Below are 17,072 nucleotides of genomic sequence, written 5' to 3'. Positions count from 1 at the left end.
ATATAATTTAACAGAACATGAGTCAAAAACTTCGAAAAATGAAAAAATAAACAAAATTCCTAAGCCAGAAAAATAAATAAATACTTCGGGGACGAACTTTCCACAAGCGCGCGCTATTGAACTTTTTGCAGTTGTTATGCCAGCGAAGTTAGTCCTCGTGCTAAAAACGGAGGTGGTTTAAATTCTGGTTTTATAGGGGACCCTCTTTCTGATTCAATAGTTTCATTCGGTGTGATTTTTCATTTGAATTCGAGCTCCTTGACATACTATCTCAATTTTGTTTCGTCGGCAAACCAAAAGACAATGTGCAAAGTATACTCCCAAGTATACAAAAAAGTATACAGTATACAGTGGCATAGATAATTCCTTTGTTCAAGAAGCTAAGATCTTAAGATATCCGATATGATGACAATCATTTGCTAAGTATCCAGTTAGCATGAGAAGATGTGAATAATCATCACAATGACAAATTTGCATAAAGGGGCGTGGTCTAGTGGTTCTAGAATTGGTATATAAGAACTCCGAGTTCTGAACAATTAGTCATTATTCATTTAATAATGTTGAGATATATCTTTTTCGCTGCTATTCTTTTCTTCGTCTTCCCAAACACCGAGTCCGCTGGATTTCTCAAATTTGAGTTAACAGCCGACAGAGACTGTCTCCTTCATTTGGAACATTCTTCAACATATTCTGAAACAGTGCGCCTTCTAGCATACGAATCCCGACCATTGGAAATCTATACTCAAGGTTCTATTAATGAGATTCCAGTTCATTTCCAACTACTTCATCATTTCTCTGGTAAAGCATTATCAGAGGCTAAATTTCAAATTTTCCAATTGAAAAATAATGGACTTTGGGATTCAAAAGTTATCGATACTGATAAGGTTATTCTTTCGGTTCGTTCAACTTTTTATTGTGAAAATGGATATTTCGGTCCAATTTGTGATCGTCGTTCACGGACTTTTGCTCCAAAATCTGATATTCAAACTTCAACACCTGGATACCAAACTCAAGTTTTGAAATTTGATTTCAAAATAAGTGACGAGTAAGTTTTTACATTCCCAATAATTCTAAAATTATAATAATTTTTCAGCATAATCATCTACTCCTCTCTTGCATTTTTCGTGCTCCTGCTCATTATCTTCAACTGTATTCTGTGCTGCTATCGCCCGAAGAAGTCTCAAAAATATCTAGATGTATCACTCGGTTCTCCAAAAGTATTCTCTATTTGTGGATACTCTGCAGATAAATCAGGAAACACTACAGAATATTTGGATGCACCAAGCCGATTTTTCTCGTCTACTAAAATTGAATGTGTCGTATAAATATTTGAATAATCGAACCTACATAATATTACGTTCATCATATTGTAACAAATTCTTCAAATTCATTATTCTCCTCAATAAATTTACTTTAACATTTTTCTGAAGTTTTGGAAGTTCACAAAATAACTATTATAGTAACGCAGAGAAATGAGCTATTTGAAATTGATCTACAAACGTTAATTGGAAACGCTAGGCCCACACTTGATAAGGCAATTTATTGAAAATACATTTCTAGAAAATTTGACAATCGGCACAAAACACGCATCGGGGAAAATTTGAATTTTGTAAATAAATGACATATTAGAAAATACAAAAAACTGGCACATATAAAGCTAGAAAGTGAATTTAGTGAGAAATAATCAAGACCAGAATCAATTTTCCAATTTGACAATATTCTTTGGCAGAATACCCGCTGGCAAAGTCTTGAAAGCTTCCAATTTTCCCTTGTAATAGTAGTCATCAACATCTTCCACAATCAATAAATGATCGCCACGTGTCACATAAAGATGTTTGGGATCTTCGGAATGATAGTCACCAGTGGCAACTGCCTTCTTCGGAGAGAATGCACATGCAATTTCAGCGATTCCTTTTGACGGTGCCTTCTTTGGAGATCCGTATGGTGGTCCCAAGAAGGTCTTCGGAACCATTCCCTGTTGTCCACGACATTCTGCGAGCAACCATTGAGCATCAATGTCTTCCAGGGCTGTGATGACGTCACCTTCGAATAATCGGAGGTCAGAAGCAACTCCAGAATCGTAATCATAAGATACAGTAACGGTTTGTTTGGGACCACTATTGTTTGTAATTGGATGAGAATAAGATGGAGCAGATGATGGAGCTGATTGTTTCATTGGAACTTGATAAAGATTTGGACAATCCACAAATTGAGATGGAAAGATTCCTGATCTACCAAAGCATTCACCTTCTAGCCATTCTTCATTTACACGAGCTGTTACCATAATTTGTGATCCGACAGCGAACTGAAAGAACATTCAGATTTACAAATATTTTTAGATGTCTTTTAAAAACTCACATTCAAATCTCCAGCTTCGTTCGAATTATAGTCATAGATTGCAGTTGCATATGTGCCTGAAGATGATCCAGATGGAGCTGCTGGTCGTGGAGGCAGAGCTGTGAAAGCTTCTTTCAATGGGATCTTGATGTCAAGGTAGGATGATGGAACAATTCCAAATGTGCGCTGGTTTTGATTCTCACCTGAAACAATGGAAGATTATGTATTGAGTAACTAAGTTTCAAACATTTAATGCGATTGTTTCTGCAAAAATCGAGAACATCTCCTCTTACTCCATATAAAAATTAATTTGAAATCAACTAACCATAAAACCACTCCGCATCCACTTTTTTAGAAATTAAAACCGTATCCCCAATTCTCAATCCCATCTCATCAGATTGTGTCGGAGCGTAATCAAACTTGGCAATTCCATAAGGAGTACTGATGGCTGGTGCCGAATAAGACGGGATTGATTGTGTATGACGTGGCACTGGAGGCGGGGCAACTGGTGCAGATGAAGAGTAAGAAGATGTTGAGTTGGATTGATACGATGGAGTTGCAGTAGAAGAATCTGAAATTTTAGAACTTTTTGAAGAAAAAAATAGTCGGTAGGCATGTCTCCAGATATTCCCTTGCCTGTTTACATTTGTACCTTCCGCCTACTTCCGGCAGTTAACTCGATATTAACTCGACATTTATCAGAATATCCAAGCTTTTTGGAAAATTTGGCAATTTACCAAAACGTTAGCTATAAATTTTGAAACATCTAAAACTTCGGAGTGTTTTATTTTGATAATCTTTTGTTTGATCTGTTTTTTTTTAATCTTTCAAAACTCACTGCTTGACATCACCGATCCTCCGATATGCATATTTTCCAATTGTGATCTAATTGCAGAATGTGATCCAGAAAGTTTTCCAGGCGATGTTCCTCCTCGATGTGGTGGTGGTGGTGGAACTGAATCAGACTTTCGATTAGCATCAGCAACTGCAAATGCAGCTGAGATCTTATTTCCACCACTTGGGTCCTTGACAGCATTCAACACTGCTCCACGTGCCTTCTCATCTTGTGCAACATTTTTAGCTGTTTGTCTGACGAATGGATTCTTGGCGGCTGCGATTGCGGCATTCCGAACCTCTGGTCTTTTGGCTGACTCGAATAATGCCTTGGCGGCTGAGACTGAGAAGGTACTGGTATCTGGAAATATGGTTTACTAAATAGATAGGATATGAAAATAAACAAAGCTTGGTTTATTTGAAATGGAGCCTTAACTAATGTTATCACTTGGTTCATAAAAAAAGTTGGCGTAATTGTTTTTCAAATCAAGTTTTATCTGGCCTATAGGCAGGCAGGTAGGCATTTCCTGCTTTCATGGGAGTCAGAATTTTAGCTAGAACTTATGTAGTTATATAATATCTAAATATCGTCTTCAAGAAATCCTTACTCTCAGGACATTTAGATAATACGAAACTGTAAATAAATTTTCAAATCTTACCTTTTGACATGAAAATTGAGCACCAGCCCGAACAAAAGAGCGTGAGAAACCCTAAAACTGCCAGAAAAAGAAATAAAAAGAATGAGAACTGGGGAAATCGATGGATGGAAGAAAAAGGAAAAAGACTAGGAATACGAGAGAGTGTATAAGTTATAGAAACGCAGACAGATAGGCAATGGAAACTCTTGTGTTTGCCGAGAGAATGAGAGAAAGTGACGAATGTATGTTGTGACTAGACACACCTCGGACACATATTTCGACAAATCATTGAAAAAAGACACGTCATTCGAGCATGAGTCATCATAGCTTTCCAGAGCATCCTGTTATTTCTTCTTTTATTGTTTTAAATAGATAAAATATACAGTGTGGGAAAGTTCTATAGGACCCCCCCTAATTTGAAGGTTTGAGGAACTTCCGAAAATTTTTTTGAAAAACTGCTAATGCCATTCGTTTTTAAATTGAAAAAAACCTATATACATTTTTTTCCAGAAGTTTATCTCAAAAACTGAGGTCGCGCTGGAAAAAACGTCAAAATCCAGTGTGAAACTTCTATAGGACCCCCCGTTTTTTTTCACGATTTTTACTAAAATCAACAGATTTTGGAATTTTTGACAAAGCTCAAATCAAGTTTGAGTTAGAAATGAGTTCAGATAAGCAGTTTTGACTTTAAAAAATTAATACGAAATGTTCTCGTGGGATCTCCAGACTGGTTCTGATTCTTCCGATCTTTGATGTTCAAGTCTGTTTCAAGCTTCCTGGTGCTCTCGGTAATGCCAAAACTTGATAAACTCTCTTTAACAAGTTCCTACTAAAATTCCTAGCACACACACCATAAACATTTTTACGCCATCCCCAAGAAACCAGTCAGAAACAGCGTATTAACAAGTTGCAGTTATTTTTGATCAACAACAGAACATTCATATACTAAAATCAAGAAAGGATCAATAGTTAATCGGGTTTCCTTGTGTGCGGATGATCTCAATCAGTCTGTCCTCCATTGATCTGACCAAACTTTTCAGCTGGTTGTCCGGAATAGACTTCCAAGCGTCGAGAATTCCTTGCTTCAACGATGCAACTGTTGGGTAAGTCTTGTTCTGAGCATACACGATACGGACAAGAATCCCCCACAAATTTTCGATTGGATTGAGATCAGGACTTCGAGCTGGCCAATCAAGAAGGTTGATCTTCTTGAGCTTGAAATAGTCGCGGGTTGAGTTGCTCACATGGATTGTCGCATTATCCTGCTGAAATCTAAAGTCTTTTCTGGAGTAGTGACGAAGATATTTGGAGAGCTCCAGTTCCAAGACGTTCTGATAGTCAGTGCTGTTCATCTTGCTACTGACGAACTGTATCTCAAGCTTCTTCTTCTCCGTGAACGCTCCCCAAACCATCACCGTTCCTCCTCCAAAATTACGTCTCGAAAAAACCATTGGTTCCTTGCGCAAATCGCGCCAATAGTAGCGGCAACCGTCAGGCCCATCGAGATTGAATTTCTTTTCATCGGAGAAGACAACCTAAAACAATGATCCTAATTATTCACTCTTGCTTTTTTAAATTCTCACTTTACTCCAATTCGTTCCCATATTGTTCTTAGCAAATTCCAATCGCTTGAGTTTATGGTCTGCAGAGAGTAACGGAGCAGGGCGAAGTTTCTGACGAACGATTACACCAGATCGTTTGATGACATTGAGGATGGTCCTTTTTGAAGCAGACAATTGAAGCTCATTGCGAATATCTCTTGCCGTCTTACAGGAGTTGGAGGCAGCACGAATCACATTTCGTTCGTCACGCACGGAGAGAGCTTTGCGACGAGGAGCTCTTTTAGATGTACCGTAGCTCACCGGATCCTTCAGATACTCGCGAATACAGTGTCGAGAACGGGAAATTTTCCTACTCATTTCATGCAGGGACACATTGAGCAATTTCATAACATCCAGCTGAGCGCGTTCAGTGTCCGAAAGGGCAGATCCTCGAGGCATTGCAAGTTAGACTGCTTTCGAAGTAAGCTTTCCAGCCTCTATATGTGTGCCACAACACATGCCACAATTCCACATTTAATAATTCACGCAAAAAATAGTAAATAACATCTGTGAGGGACAATTTAACTTGAAATATTGGTCCCATGGAACCTTGTAATCAAAGAAAAACGATTTGATTCCTGATAAGCCTTCCATTGTTTCCTGCTGCATATTTTGCCAAATCAGCTTGACTACACAGTCGAAACATCTAAAGTGCGTGCTAGGAATTTTAGTAGGAACTTGTTAAAGAGAGTTTATCAAGTTTTTGCATTACCGAGAGCACCAGGAAGCTTGAAACAGACTTGAACATCAAAGATCGGAAGAATCAGAACCAGTCTGGAGATCCCACGAGAACATTTCGTATTAATTTTTAAAGTCAAAACTGCTTATCTGAACTCATTTCTAACTCAAACTTGATTTGAGCTTTGTCAAAAATTCCAAAATCTGTTGATTTTAGTAAAAATCGTGAAAAAAAACGGGGGGTCCTATAGAAGTTTCACACTGGATTTTGACGTTTTTTCCAGCGCGACCTCAGTTTTTGAGATAAACTTCTGGAAAAAAATGTATATAGGTTTTTTTCAATTTAAAAACGAACGGCATTAGCAGTTTTTCGAAAAAATTTTCGGAAGTTCCTCAAACCTTCAAATTAGGGGGGGTCCTATAGAACTTTCCCACACTGTATATTGCAAGATTTCCTATAATTATCTACATACTGACAAGTGCGAGAACCTTTTCTTGGCTCCAAAACGAAAAATCTATGAACAATATGTGGAAATTTTGTGGTAATTGTGACAGCAAATGTTTTTTAATGAAATTTAAAAAAAATTTCAATATTTTCCAACTTATCAAATTATATTACCCATATGCCAAAAATAGATGCCTGGTCTCGACACGACAAATGCTTGCTGGATTCAAAAGAATATGCGCCTTTAAGGGGTACTGTAATTTCAGACTTTCGTTGCAGAAAATTACAGTACTCCTGAAAGGCACATATTCTTTATCACTATTAAAAAATTAGTCGTCTCAACTTTTCCGATAAAGCTGCCGTAGGAATTTACATTTTCGTGTCTGCCTCTAGCCTTACTGCCTACATACCTGCCTACCGCCTATTTTTGCGAATTTTGCCGTTCGCTCGCAGATCCTGCTTTCAGGTTAATTAAATTTATCTCAAAATTATAATTTCGAAAAGTGGTTTTTTTTTTCATTTAAAAATACATCGAAATTATTTTTAGAATTAATTATTTCTCTAAAAATCTCACAAACATCTGAAAATCAGCATAAAGTTTAAAAAAAAACTTACCAATATTCTCATTTATTCCATTTGAATTTCCAGATGTCCCACATATATTAGGCTTCCGTGGTGGCGTTGGAGGTGGTAGCCTTACCATTATTCTCAATGTTGGAGCAACTATCTATCTGGGTGGAAAAGTGAATCCAAAGGGGGTCTTGAAGGGTTTATTTGCCTCCAACTTTTCTCCATATTTACTCAACTCAATTGTGCTGCTGCCTTCTTCGAAGTTTACAATCAAACATCCTTTAGCACTGTATTTTTTGTAGTCCACAATTGTATAAAAGCTACCAATTTATTACTAGTGAAGTATCTAATGATGATGCAAAAGAAAGATGAAAAACAAGAACCGAGTCAAATATACACAGAACACACGGACGGGGTGGGGGGAATAAGAATTATTGAATAAAATTTCGCAGTATTCGATGTGTGTATGTTTGGATCTTCTCATCCTCTGTCTGATCCGTTTCAAGTGGAAAATTTTGAAAAAAAAACCAAGTGTTTTGATACCCATTTTGTGTGCAATTTTGTTGTGGCTAGAATCATAATGGTTTCGATTTGAAGTGTACAAGAATCTGAAAATTGAAAAATCTATTGCTGAATAAAAACAACTATTTATTTGTTAGCTTTTTAATCGAAACTCAATTTTAAAGCAAAAATTAATATTTCTGGTTTTTTTTCGAAAGCTTTTTTCAAAAGAAAATAAATTCATAACTTTTTCGTTTTCAATTAATTAAAAAGTTTTTTTGAAGTAAATTTAATTTATTTTTCCTAATAAATAAAAACTCACTGTGAAATATAAATTAAAATTTACAGAAGACGAATAGTCTCCTGGACGATTTGATTTTCCATCATTTCATTTTGAACCTCAACAGGATCCGGTTGGCGTCGTCGCTGACGTGAATAAACCACAAAAACGAAGTAAAGAAATACAATAATGAAGATCGAAAAGCCGACTCGATCAAATACATCTGGAAAGTAGTACAGAAATATGCTCACTGCGACCATTTGACCTGTAATAAATATTGCGTTTTGACGTGTTTTTTTTTGAAAATTAGAATCACCTCCAAAAATCCAAAATAATGTTGAAGTTTGCAAATGAGTTTCCTGATCATCATCATCTTGTTCCAACAATCCATTATCAACAAGTAAATTGCATACCCATTGGCTAATCGTCAGAAGTGTGGCTGGCCGAAGTAGATCTCGAATTCGATCAGGACGGAAAAATGCCAATCCAATTCCAGAAAGAATTGGAACCATTGTTGATAAAAGTAAATAGATCTGTCCAACATTTCTGTCCTGCGCAGCTCTTCTTCTTGCTGTTGTAACATTCTCATCAACTACTGGAACACTTTCCGACGGCATTGGAGTTGTGTCACGTGGAGCTCTGACGGATCTTCGAGGTCTTCGTCGAAAACCATTATTGACAATTGGAGGAAGAGTTGCTATTCCTGGTCGTGTATATGGTGTTGTACTAATATGACAATGAACTATACTTCCTGGTTGAAGACCATATTCTTCTAGCGTTCGATGATCTTCTCTGAGAAGTTGGCCTGAAAAATTCAGTTAAAAATTATTTAGGCTTGAAGAAAAGACTTTTAATTTTTTCAAATAGTTTTTTTTAATATTCATTTTTCCATTTGATTTTCAGGATTATGAGCCAGTGGTATTAAATTTTGGGAATTCTATAAAACTTTCAACTGTGGCACGTTTTCACAATTTTTCCAATCTATCAAATTATCAACAAAATAAATTGCGGTCGATAGGTACATTTTTGTGTCTTTCAACGAATACTTTAGATATAGGCCAATAAAATTGTGTTCTATATTTTCAGAAATTTTATGGAATTCGCAAAAAATAATCGTTAGATCTTTGTTTTCACTTATTTTTTATCATTTTTGAAATATTTTTTAAAAAGCTTTTTTGCCAAATGCCAAACATTTGTTTTCATTAATTTTTTTAAACTTTAAAATACATTACTAACTGTTTTTACTTTACATAAAAAATTAAAGATACCTTGATAAATGAGCCGTATGACCTGATTCGCAAGATTTGTGAAATGATCTACTTTGAACTTTGCTACAGTATCCTCCAGTGATGCATACGTGTTTTTCTCGGTATCATTCATAAACTTTAGCTTTATCAAAATCTTCCCTTCTGATGGTCCTTCGATTACTGGAAATTCGGATTCTTTAGTTTCTTGAAGAACTTGCTCCGGTTGAGCTTCTACTTCTTGATCATCCAGTGGCGGATCCTCATTTTGCTCAACTTCGACTTGCTCAATTTCTTCAATAGGACCTCCTCTATCAATTTCAATTTCAGTTTCTTCATCATCATCTTGACCTTCTTCTTCTTCATGATCTTCTATTATTGCATCATCTGAACTATCGTCATCGTCATCCTCTTCATCATCTTCTTCCTGTTGATCTATCACAATATCTTCTGTAAGCTCTGGTGTATCAGCGAACACTTGATTTGTTGGAGGCTGAGTTTGTGTTACATTTGACGTTCTTGTTGAAAGATGATGTTGCATATCCGGGTTTATTGCTGAAAATCCATACATTTTTAATTTTCAGGCGGGGATTTTACTTTTAATTATAAAAAAGGCCGGAATGACCGAATGTAACTGTTAAAAAATTAAGAAACTGATTCTAATTTTTTAAATGAATTAGTTTCATCTCTTCTCTAATTTTCAGGCTTTTCCTACAAAAAATTGAAAATAAATATTAAATTGTCGATTTTATGTCATATTTGAAGTTTTAGCTAAAATTGTTCGGGTAAAGTTTCGAAAAAAAGCAATATGAAAAACTTACATGGAGTCGTATACGTAACGTCTGTAGTAACGTAATCATGTCGTGAAGAATTTTCCTGAACCAAAATAAATTATTTTAAAATCAATTTTTTTTCTTCATTTACGCTGGGTCTCGACTCATCAACTCGAGTATTTCCAGATCGTTCTGTTGGTGGACGAAGTTGAGGCCTGTACGTTCGAGACATCAAAGATGCGTCGTCTCTGGAAAAATACAGAATTTTTGAATGTTTTAAACCTTAAATTAAACTTTTTAAAAACTAACCCTCTAGCTAAAATTGCTATCGCCGCTGCAGCAGCATACTGACTATCCCTTGTGGCGTCAGGCACGTGACCAGCACTCGGTGGCGGCATTTCAATGTCCCATAATGTTATTAGGTCAACGTCTGGTGATCTGGAATTGGAAATATTAAACATTTGAATACATTTTTAAAAGTAAACCTTGCAGGAGCTGGTGAATCAATAACCGTATTCGGCGACTGTATCACAATATTTGTATCAGAAATTGCCACTCTTTGCTCTCCTTGAATTCGTGGAGCTCTTGCCCTCATTCGTTGAACTAATCGTTCCCATGTGACGGGCGGTGTGAACTCTTGACCGAGATGAAGAACCTGTATTTTGAAGTTTAGAAATTTATTCGAAATTTTCCAATAGTGTTTTTCGTTTTTTTTTTCTTTTAATATTTAAATAAAATTACCTGCACCATCCTCCTAGTTGTCCAAGTGTGCATTTCTACAACAAATAAGTTATAATATAAAGGCCTTCGAGCAGAGATTTGATATGATAAAAGTGCACATGCTATGATGATTAATATTGCGACGACTGTGCTTAGCTGAAAATAGTTTTTTTTAGATTTGAAGTTAAACAATTTCAATTTGACACTTTTTCATAACAATGAAAAAATGGGAAAAGGGTTCAAAAAATCAATAAATGTTCAACTTACCTCTAAATATTCGAGTGCAGATTTAACAATTAATGCATTCATTTTTGTCTAGTTGTGTTGTCTGGAATAATGAAGAATAAAGTGAAGAATAATATGAAATCAGATGATGCTTGAGAGACTGAGAGAAATAAAGAGAAGCGTGTTGGTTAAAATGTTCCTTGGCGCAGAGAATCGATACGTGAAAGCGCACTAATCGACGGGCAATTGCACGCTTTTTTAGGAAAACAACCTTTTTGTTAAATTTTATAAAAAGAATTTAAAATTTGTTTTTTCAGAAATTATTTTTGTGAAAAAAAACTATTTAGCCTGTAAGAAAGTAGTATTTATAAAGAGGCGAAATGAGAGAGTAGATTAGAAAAAGAATTCGAAAGAAGATAAGAATCGAAAAAGGTGTTGAGTGAAGTGAAAAAAGAAAGGAAAAATGAATTAATTGTATTTGTTGTGATATTTGTGATTTTGCTATTAATTTATGTACCTCAAAATGAATTTGGCAAACTTTTAAACGAAAAGTATTCGAATTAGAGAAAAACTTTTGAGAAAAAGTGGGAAAAAACTAGAAAAATAACAATGGAACAGATCTTTTCGTTAAAAAAAATTTAATTTCCATTTCTCCCTTCCAGCTGGTTATTGCAAACGCTGCGAGACCCAACGTCAGACATACGCTTATGTGCCTTTAATACCGTAGTACACCCGATAAGCGCGAGAGTTTATTTTATTTATCAAAACTTTTTTTTCAACATTTTTCATCAGAATATCTTGATTTTATTTGATATTTCCTCGATTTTTTGTATAAATATACTAAAATAACAAAAGACTAACAAAATTTGCATTCCTCTACGCTTAAAATTTACTTAACCAACGAAATAATTTGAGATAAACGAGAAAATGTGTAAAATATTTAGGAGTTTAATATTATATTTATTTTGAACCACCGAGAAATGTTTGATACATTTTTGAGAAGTCTTAATACGAAATTCGTTTATTTTGGCACATATTGAGCCTATACAAGCGCTAAACCCAGAACCGTTCGTCCTCCTTCAAATAACTTTCTCTCAGCTCAAATTAAACTGCCCGTAATTTTTCCCATCCTGCCTTTTTCCAAACCCATACCACGTTTTCCTGTTCAATTTGCACCTCGTGTCTGTAAAATTAGTTATCTACCCGTAGCCTACATAGAGAATTTATCAAGGTACAAAGTCCAGACGGACGGACGGGCGGCGCATGGGAGGCCACAACAGCCAGGTTTTCTTGTTGTGTTCGTCTCGTCTCCTCCTCTCATCACTTATTATCTTGTGTGTTGGTGACCTACACTATATCTATCGATTGTGTATTTGTTTTCTAGTTTGATTATTTCTTTTTGGATTTTAACATTTTGAACTTTCTTTCTTCAGCTTTTAAGAATTTTTTTTTGTGAACTTTGTAGTATATATTTTTTTCTTTTCTGATCGGCCACGTTTCTTTTTTTTAAATGTTTCTCTAAATTCTTGGTTTTTCAATGTAGAAATTATTTAAATTCATTTCATTTTTTGATCCGTTGCTTTTGTTCTGCTGTCGTTTCAAATAGAGTAAGTCTGGTTTAATATTCTCAAAAATCAAGAAAGGGTGTAAAATTATTCTGCTGTGTTCTTTCAAAGGAGAGGGAAAATACTTTGTCCCCTTCTGTCCGTAGGCAATGATGAAATGATAAGAGTACACGTAGCGAACCAAATTTGATTCCATATTTGTTTTTTGTTCTCTTTCGTACGTTAAATTATTTTCTTGAACGCATTTTTTGTTCTTTGGAGATTTATTCTCAAAAATAAACCACCTCCAAAATTAAATCTGATTTCTTTTCAGAAGATGCTCCGCGCAGTTAGCACTTCGTTCGGGACTGCTCGTGCCGCTTCGGCAGTCGCCAAGAAAAATATGCCAAATATTGTACTTGTCGATGCAGTTCGTACTCCATTTGTCGTTTCTGGAACTGTTTTCAAGGATTTAATGGCTGTTGACTTACAGAAAGAAGCTATCAAGGGTTTGTATAGAAATTTGTAAATAAGGAAAATTAATTTTTCATTTTTCAGCACTAGTGGAGAAGACAAAGCTGCCATATGAACAACTCGATCACATTATTTGTGGAACAGTTATTCAAGAATGCAAGACCAGTAACATTGCTAGAGAAGCTGCTCTTCTCGCTGGTGTTCCAGATAAGATCCCAGCTCACACTGTCACTCTTGCATGCATCTCATCAAATGTCGCAATGACCACTGGAATGGGAATGCTCGCCACTGGAAATGCAAATGCAATCATCGCCGGAGGAGTCGAATTGTTGTCTGATGTGCCAATTCGTTACAATCGAAACGCCAGAAAGGCTATGTTGGGAATGAATAAAGCAAAAGATGTTCCATCGAAGTTGAAGATTGGAGGACAAATTGTCAAAAATTTGCTTTCTCCTGAACTGCCAGCGGTCGCTGAGTTCTCAACTGGTGAGACAATGGGACACAGTGGAGACAGACTTGCTGCCGCGTTCAATGTTTCTAGAAGGTAATTTTCCTTAAATTTCTGGGAAATTAATTAATGTCTACTTATTTCTATTTTCAGAGAACAAGACGAATTCGCAATCCGCTCCCACACTCTTGCTTCGGAAGCAGCTAAGAATGGAAAATTCACTGATGTTGTTCCAGTATTCTTAGACGGAAAAAAGCCAAAGACAATCAAAGAGGACAACGGAATTCGTGTATCCACTCTTGAGAAGCTGTCATCTCTGAAACCAGCATTTGTGAAGCCACACGGAACTGTGACTGCTGCCAACGCATCTTACTTGACCGATGGTGCTTCTGCTGCTCTTATCATGACTGAGGAGTATGCTCTTGCCAACGGATACAAGCCAAAAGCCTACTTGAGAGACTATTTGTATGTTGCACAGGTAAGATTATAATAGTTTTGTTGTTTTTAGTAGCTTTCGAGCGTTTTTAATTTCCAATATATTTCAGGATCCAAAAGATCAGCTCCTGCTCTCTCCAGCCTACGTCATTCCAAAGCTTCTGGACAAGGCAGGACTCACTCTTAAGGATGTTGATGTATTTGAGATTCACGAAGCTTTTGCCGGACAAGTCCTTGCCAATTTGAACGCGATGGACAGTGATTACTTCTGCAAAGAGCAGATGAAACGATCTGGTAAATTCGGAAGAGTTCCAATGGACAAGCTCAACCTGTGGGGAGGATCTTTGTCAATCGGACATCCATTCGGAGCCACTGGTGTGAGACTTGCAACTCATTCAGCTCACAGACTGAAGGAAGAGAAGGGACAGTACGCTGTAATTGCAGCCTGTGCTGCTGGAGGTCACGGAGTTGGAATGCTCATTGAGGCTTATGGAAAGTAAACTCGAGGTTACTTTAAACCCACTTTTCTGTATGATAAATTAGTGATTGTCCCAACTATTTATTCTTCCCATTTCTGCCATTTTCCCGTATTTCTCTTTTTAAATGTTTATGTGTATAGATTGTAGCGGTTGTCGTGCCTTTTCGTCTCCTCGTAATTCTACTGGTCATTTCTGAACACTTTCTTTTTCCTTTTCGATATTCTGTCAAATATCACCATCATTGCCATCACCAAAAAGGAAGTGGTACTAACTTTACTGAATAGTTAAAAGTTTATAAAATATTTTTAAAAAAACACAACAAATTAAAAAATATTTAACTAAAGTTTCTTCGATACAAGTAAGAAAATGTCGTCATGTGTAATGAATTTATATCCTTGTTCGGCAGTTGTCGCCATACCATTTGCCTGAAATCATATGGTTGGGAGAATAATTTGGAACATTTTGAAATTTTTTGCTCTTGTTGGTGGATCTTTTTTTTCAAAGAATAATATTTTAAAACACTTTTTTCAAAAATACAATTTACCTTGAGACTTTCAATTATATGTGCTTGTTTCAGCCGATGACATCGAAATGTTTTTCCTCCAAAATTGTAGGTCGTTGCATCGAGAACACCACCTTGAATCAGAATACCACCTTCATCAATAAGGGAACACGCACTTCGTACCGCCCGGAAATATGCTTCAAGAGTTTCACATGAATACTCTAGACAGAAGACAGTTGATACAACTTGAAATTTGTCTGGAACTTGAACTTGCTCATTTTCTTTCCAGACAATTGATTGAACAACCGGAGATTCATGGACGTTCACCTGAAATTAAACATTTGATAACATGCAAAACTTTGACGCGAAAATTTGCGCTTTTTGGCATAAAATTAGCTACCCGGTCTCGACACGACAAATTTTCGATAGGTGGGAAAGGATGTGCGCCTTTAAGAGGTACTCTAGTTTCTAACCTATCGGACATTTTTTGTTTCGAGACCGGGAATTCCCGGGAACCGAGTTCACCGGATTGTTGCGAAAAAATGACAAAACAACTGAAATATCTACAGTAATCTTCCTCATCTTTATAAAGACCCACAAATTTAATTTTATATTAAAATCTATAAAACGATATTTCAAAACTTACATCTAAAACTGCTCTCATCAACTTTCTCGTCTTATTCTGCATTTGCTTTCCAGTTTCCATAGATGCTTCAATATTGGCAATCCATGAACACACATTGTCCCAATCAAAGTCAGATCTGAAATTGAACTTAATATATTAATTTCAGAAATTAACCTACTTGTCCTCAATCCAATTGATAAGTGTATCTCGATTAGCTGGTGCATAGTCAGAAGTATAAATATTTTCAGCACGATCCCGCAAAGAAATTGGAAGATATACAGTTGGACCTGCACCCAAATCCAGAACACTTCGAACTTTTTGAGGTAAACGATAAAGGATTCCAGGTAGAAAGAAGAGTACTATTTGCATTGCTGTATCTTCTGATGCTGTTTTATAGAAACTATTGAGATATGCTGTTGGGTTGAACTGAAATTTTGTATTTATTAACATCATGCTTTTTTTATTTTTGTTTTTTTTTTTGGTGTAGTAATAGTTTTGGCAACTGCCAAAATTTTGAAACATTTAGACAGGCACTTTCGACTGTAAACTAAAATTTTCAAAATAGTTTCAAAAGTATTACTACGATATCTAGTCATTTTTATCTTCTATGACATGTTCCAAAACTTTCTGATAAACACGAACTTTATCTTTATGCTCAATAGCTGCACATTCTTCATCCTTTGGCTTTTCATCTTCTCCAGTATTATCGTTTTCCGTTGTTCCGGTCATCTGAATACACACACATCATTTCCATATGAATAACAAGAGATAAAACAGAGAAAAAGAAGGACAAAGATGCGATTCAAAGATTCGAAAGGTTGCGACTTCAGTTGGTACTTCTCTGGCATTTCTTCCCTCCTCTGATATATCCGGTCCACCTTGCCCGTCAAATGCTCTCTAATATCTGCGTCTCTCTGGGTTCCCGTGCTATTTTTCATGGATCTGTAGTGTAACACTCATCGGGCGAGTTGTCTGTGTCTCTATTCCGATCACTCTCTCTCTACAGCTTCTCCTTTCTGTTCGTGTGAGGCTCCCGGGCCGGGGTGCTCGTCCCGTTTCTTTATGTTTCTCCGTTTCGGATCACCTTGTTAATTGTTCGTCTCCCAGTTCCACTTCTTGCTCTTTTTGGGTTTATTCGTTATACGAATTTTCAAAGTTTCACAGAACAACCTTTAAATTTTTTAAACTTTAACAGTTGCACATAACCATTTTAAAATCTCGACTTCAATTCCTAGAAAAATCCTTAAAATATATTGGTTCTTGATCCTAATGTACAGTAGCTACTACTGTAGCTAAACAGTAATAAAATTGCGAAAATTGTTACCAATTTGATATGTTTTCCTATTTCACTTCATTTCCAAAAGTCAGCAGTTATCACTTACTTTTATTTCGAAATATTTTTTTATAAAAAAGATTTTTGATGAGAAAACCAGCACGGAAATGCAAAATAAAGTCAGGTGACAAAATGTTGTAAACACAAATGATGCCCAATAATTATGAAATAGGAGGTATTCTTTTTATATTTGACACACTTCTGATATCACTTCCTTTTCGTGCTCAAAACCAATTTTAATGAAGAAAAAATGTGGTAAAATCTCATAAATCTTGCATTCTAGACTTGAAATTTTCACTTCTCTTTTCGAACGGTTATTTTTGCCACGCGCAAATCCTAGGCCACGGCCTTCCGGTTTCTAGGCCACCACCGCCATTTTGAGTTTT

General features: G+C 36.1%; 5 protein-coding genes across 6 annotated transcripts; 2 read left to right on the top strand and 3 right to left on the bottom strand.

Annotated features, from left to right (window-relative positions):
* The first annotated feature begins 551 nt into the window (after nt 1-551).
* Nucleotides 552-1,411, top strand: sdz-1 (Skn-1 dependent zygotic transcript 1 protein). The gene is made up of 2 exons (NM_066518.6): nt 552-1,045; nt 1,094-1,411. The coding sequence occupies exons 1-2, from the start codon at nt 558-560 to the stop codon at nt 1,323-1,325; spliced, it is 720 nt and encodes a 239-aa protein (NP_498919.2). The 5' UTR covers nt 552-557; the 3' UTR covers nt 1,326-1,411.
* Nucleotides 1,370-7,269, bottom strand: B0303.7 (SH3 domain-containing protein). 2 transcript variants are annotated; one of them, NM_066517.8, is made up of 5 exons: nt 7,149-7,269; nt 3,176-3,532; nt 2,663-2,908; nt 2,359-2,540; nt 1,370-2,305 (listed from the first exon to the last, which is right to left on the bottom strand). In NM_066517.8, the coding sequence occupies exons 1-5, from the start codon at nt 7,234-7,236 to the stop codon at nt 1,697-1,699; spliced, it is 1,482 nt and encodes a 493-aa protein (NP_498918.3). In that variant the 5' UTR covers nt 7,237-7,269; the 3' UTR covers nt 1,370-1,696. The 2 variants fall into 2 exon arrangements, with proteins under 2 accessions (NP_498918.3, NP_001122671.1); NM_001129199.4 differs by lacking the exon at nt 7,149-7,269 and adding an exon at nt 3,831-3,946 and having other exon boundaries at nt 1,374-2,305.
* A 150-nt stretch (nt 7,270-7,419) lies between these two features.
* B0303.4 (transmembrane and ubiquitin-like domain-containing family 1 protein) lies at nt 7,420-10,949 on the bottom strand. Its single transcript, NM_066515.6, has 10 exons — nt 10,889-10,949; nt 10,643-10,777; nt 10,387-10,556; nt 10,211-10,339; nt 10,053-10,149; nt 9,950-10,004; nt 9,153-9,683; nt 8,201-8,689; nt 7,927-8,149; nt 7,420-7,711 (listed from the first exon to the last, which is right to left on the bottom strand). The coding sequence occupies exons 1-9, from the start codon at nt 10,928-10,930 to the stop codon at nt 7,947-7,949; spliced, it is 1,851 nt and encodes a 616-aa protein (NP_498916.1). The 5' UTR covers nt 10,931-10,949; the 3' UTR covers nt 7,420-7,711; nt 7,927-7,946.
* A 1,775-nt stretch (nt 10,950-12,724) lies between these two features.
* Nucleotides 12,725-14,532, top strand: hadb-1 (putative 3-ketoacyl-CoA thiolase). Its single transcript, NM_066514.8, has 4 exons — nt 12,725-12,899; nt 12,949-13,408; nt 13,466-13,790; nt 13,858-14,532. Exons 1-4 carry the CDS (start codon nt 12,728-12,730, stop codon nt 14,245-14,247), a joined length of 1,347 nt encoding a protein of 448 aa, NP_498915.1. The 5' UTR covers nt 12,725-12,727; the 3' UTR covers nt 14,248-14,532.
* anmt-1 (Nicotinamide N-methyltransferase) lies at nt 14,483-16,083 on the bottom strand. The gene is made up of 5 exons (NM_066513.7): nt 15,996-16,083; nt 15,532-15,779; nt 15,375-15,489; nt 14,771-15,055; nt 14,483-14,651 (listed from the first exon to the last, which is right to left on the bottom strand). The coding sequence occupies exons 1-5, from the start codon at nt 16,080-16,082 to the stop codon at nt 14,565-14,567; spliced, it is 822 nt and encodes a 273-aa protein (NP_498914.1). The 5' UTR covers nt 16,083; the 3' UTR covers nt 14,483-14,564.
* Nucleotides 16,084-17,072: the final 989 nt, after the last annotated feature.

Source organism: Caenorhabditis elegans, chromosome III (assembly GCF_000002985.6).
Source record: "Caenorhabditis elegans chromosome III".
Lineage (NCBI taxonomy): Eukaryota > Metazoa > Nematoda > Chromadorea > Rhabditida > Rhabditidae > Caenorhabditis > Caenorhabditis elegans.
This window is presented reverse-complemented; position numbering and strand designations above follow the sequence as displayed.

What these genes read in the sequence shown, in the direction of transcription:
- anmt-1 (NM_066513.7), bottom strand. Translation starts at nt 16,082, where the DNA reads ATGACCGGAACAACGGAAAACGATAATACTGGAGAAGATGAAAAGCCA. An exon ending in CTATTGAGCATAAAGATAAA is followed by an intron (nt 15,780 to 15,995) that starts GTTCGTGTTTAT and finishes ACAAAATTTCAG; the next exon opens with TTCAACCCAACAGCATATCT. An exon ending in ATATAATTGAAAGTCTCAAG is followed by an intron (nt 14,652 to 14,770) that starts GTAAATTGTATT and finishes ATATGATTTCAG; the next exon opens with GCAAATGGTATGGCGACAAC.
- hadb-1 (NM_066514.8), top strand. Translation starts at nt 12,728, where the DNA reads ATGCTCCGCGCAGTTAGCACTTCGTTCGGGACTGCTCGTGCCGCTTCG. An exon ending in ACAGAAAGAAGCTATCAAGG is followed by an intron (nt 12,900 to 12,948) that starts GTTTGTATAGAA and finishes TTCATTTTTCAG; the next exon opens with CACTAGTGGAGAAGACAAAG. An exon ending in GCGTTCAATGTTTCTAGAAG is followed by an intron (nt 13,409 to 13,465) that starts GTAATTTTCCTT and finishes TTCTATTTTCAG; the next exon opens with AGAACAAGACGAATTCGCAA.
- B0303.7 (NM_066517.8), bottom strand. Translation starts at nt 7,236, where the DNA reads ATGGTAAGGCTACCACCTCCAACGCCACCACGGAAGCCTAATATATGT. An exon ending in TGGAATAAATGAGAATATTG is followed by an intron (nt 3,533 to 7,148) that starts GTAAGTTTTTTT and finishes CCATATTTCCAG; the next exon opens with ATACCAGTACCTTCTCAGTC. An exon ending in AGGATCGGTGATGTCAAGCA is followed by an intron (nt 2,909 to 3,175) that starts GTGAGTTTTGAA and finishes CTAAAATTTCAG; the next exon opens with ATTCTTCTACTGCAACTCCA.
- B0303.4 (NM_066515.6), bottom strand. Translation starts at nt 10,930, where the DNA reads ATGAATGCATTAATTGTTAAATCTGCACTCGAATATTTAGAG. An exon ending in CTGCACTCGAATATTTAGAG is followed by an intron (nt 10,778 to 10,888) that starts GTAAGTTGAACA and finishes AACTATTTTCAG; the next exon opens with CTAAGCACAGTCGTCGCAAT. An exon ending in GATTCACCAGCTCCTGCAAG is followed by an intron (nt 10,340 to 10,386) that starts GTTTACTTTTAA and finishes TTCCAATTCCAG; the next exon opens with ATCACCAGACGTTGACCTAA.
- sdz-1 (NM_066518.6), top strand. Translation starts at nt 558, where the DNA reads ATGTTGAGATATATCTTTTTCGCTGCTATTCTTTTCTTCGTCTTCCCA. An exon ending in GATTTCAAAATAAGTGACGA is followed by an intron (nt 1,046 to 1,093) that starts GTAAGTTTTTAC and finishes ATAATTTTTCAG; the next exon opens with CATAATCATCTACTCCTCTC.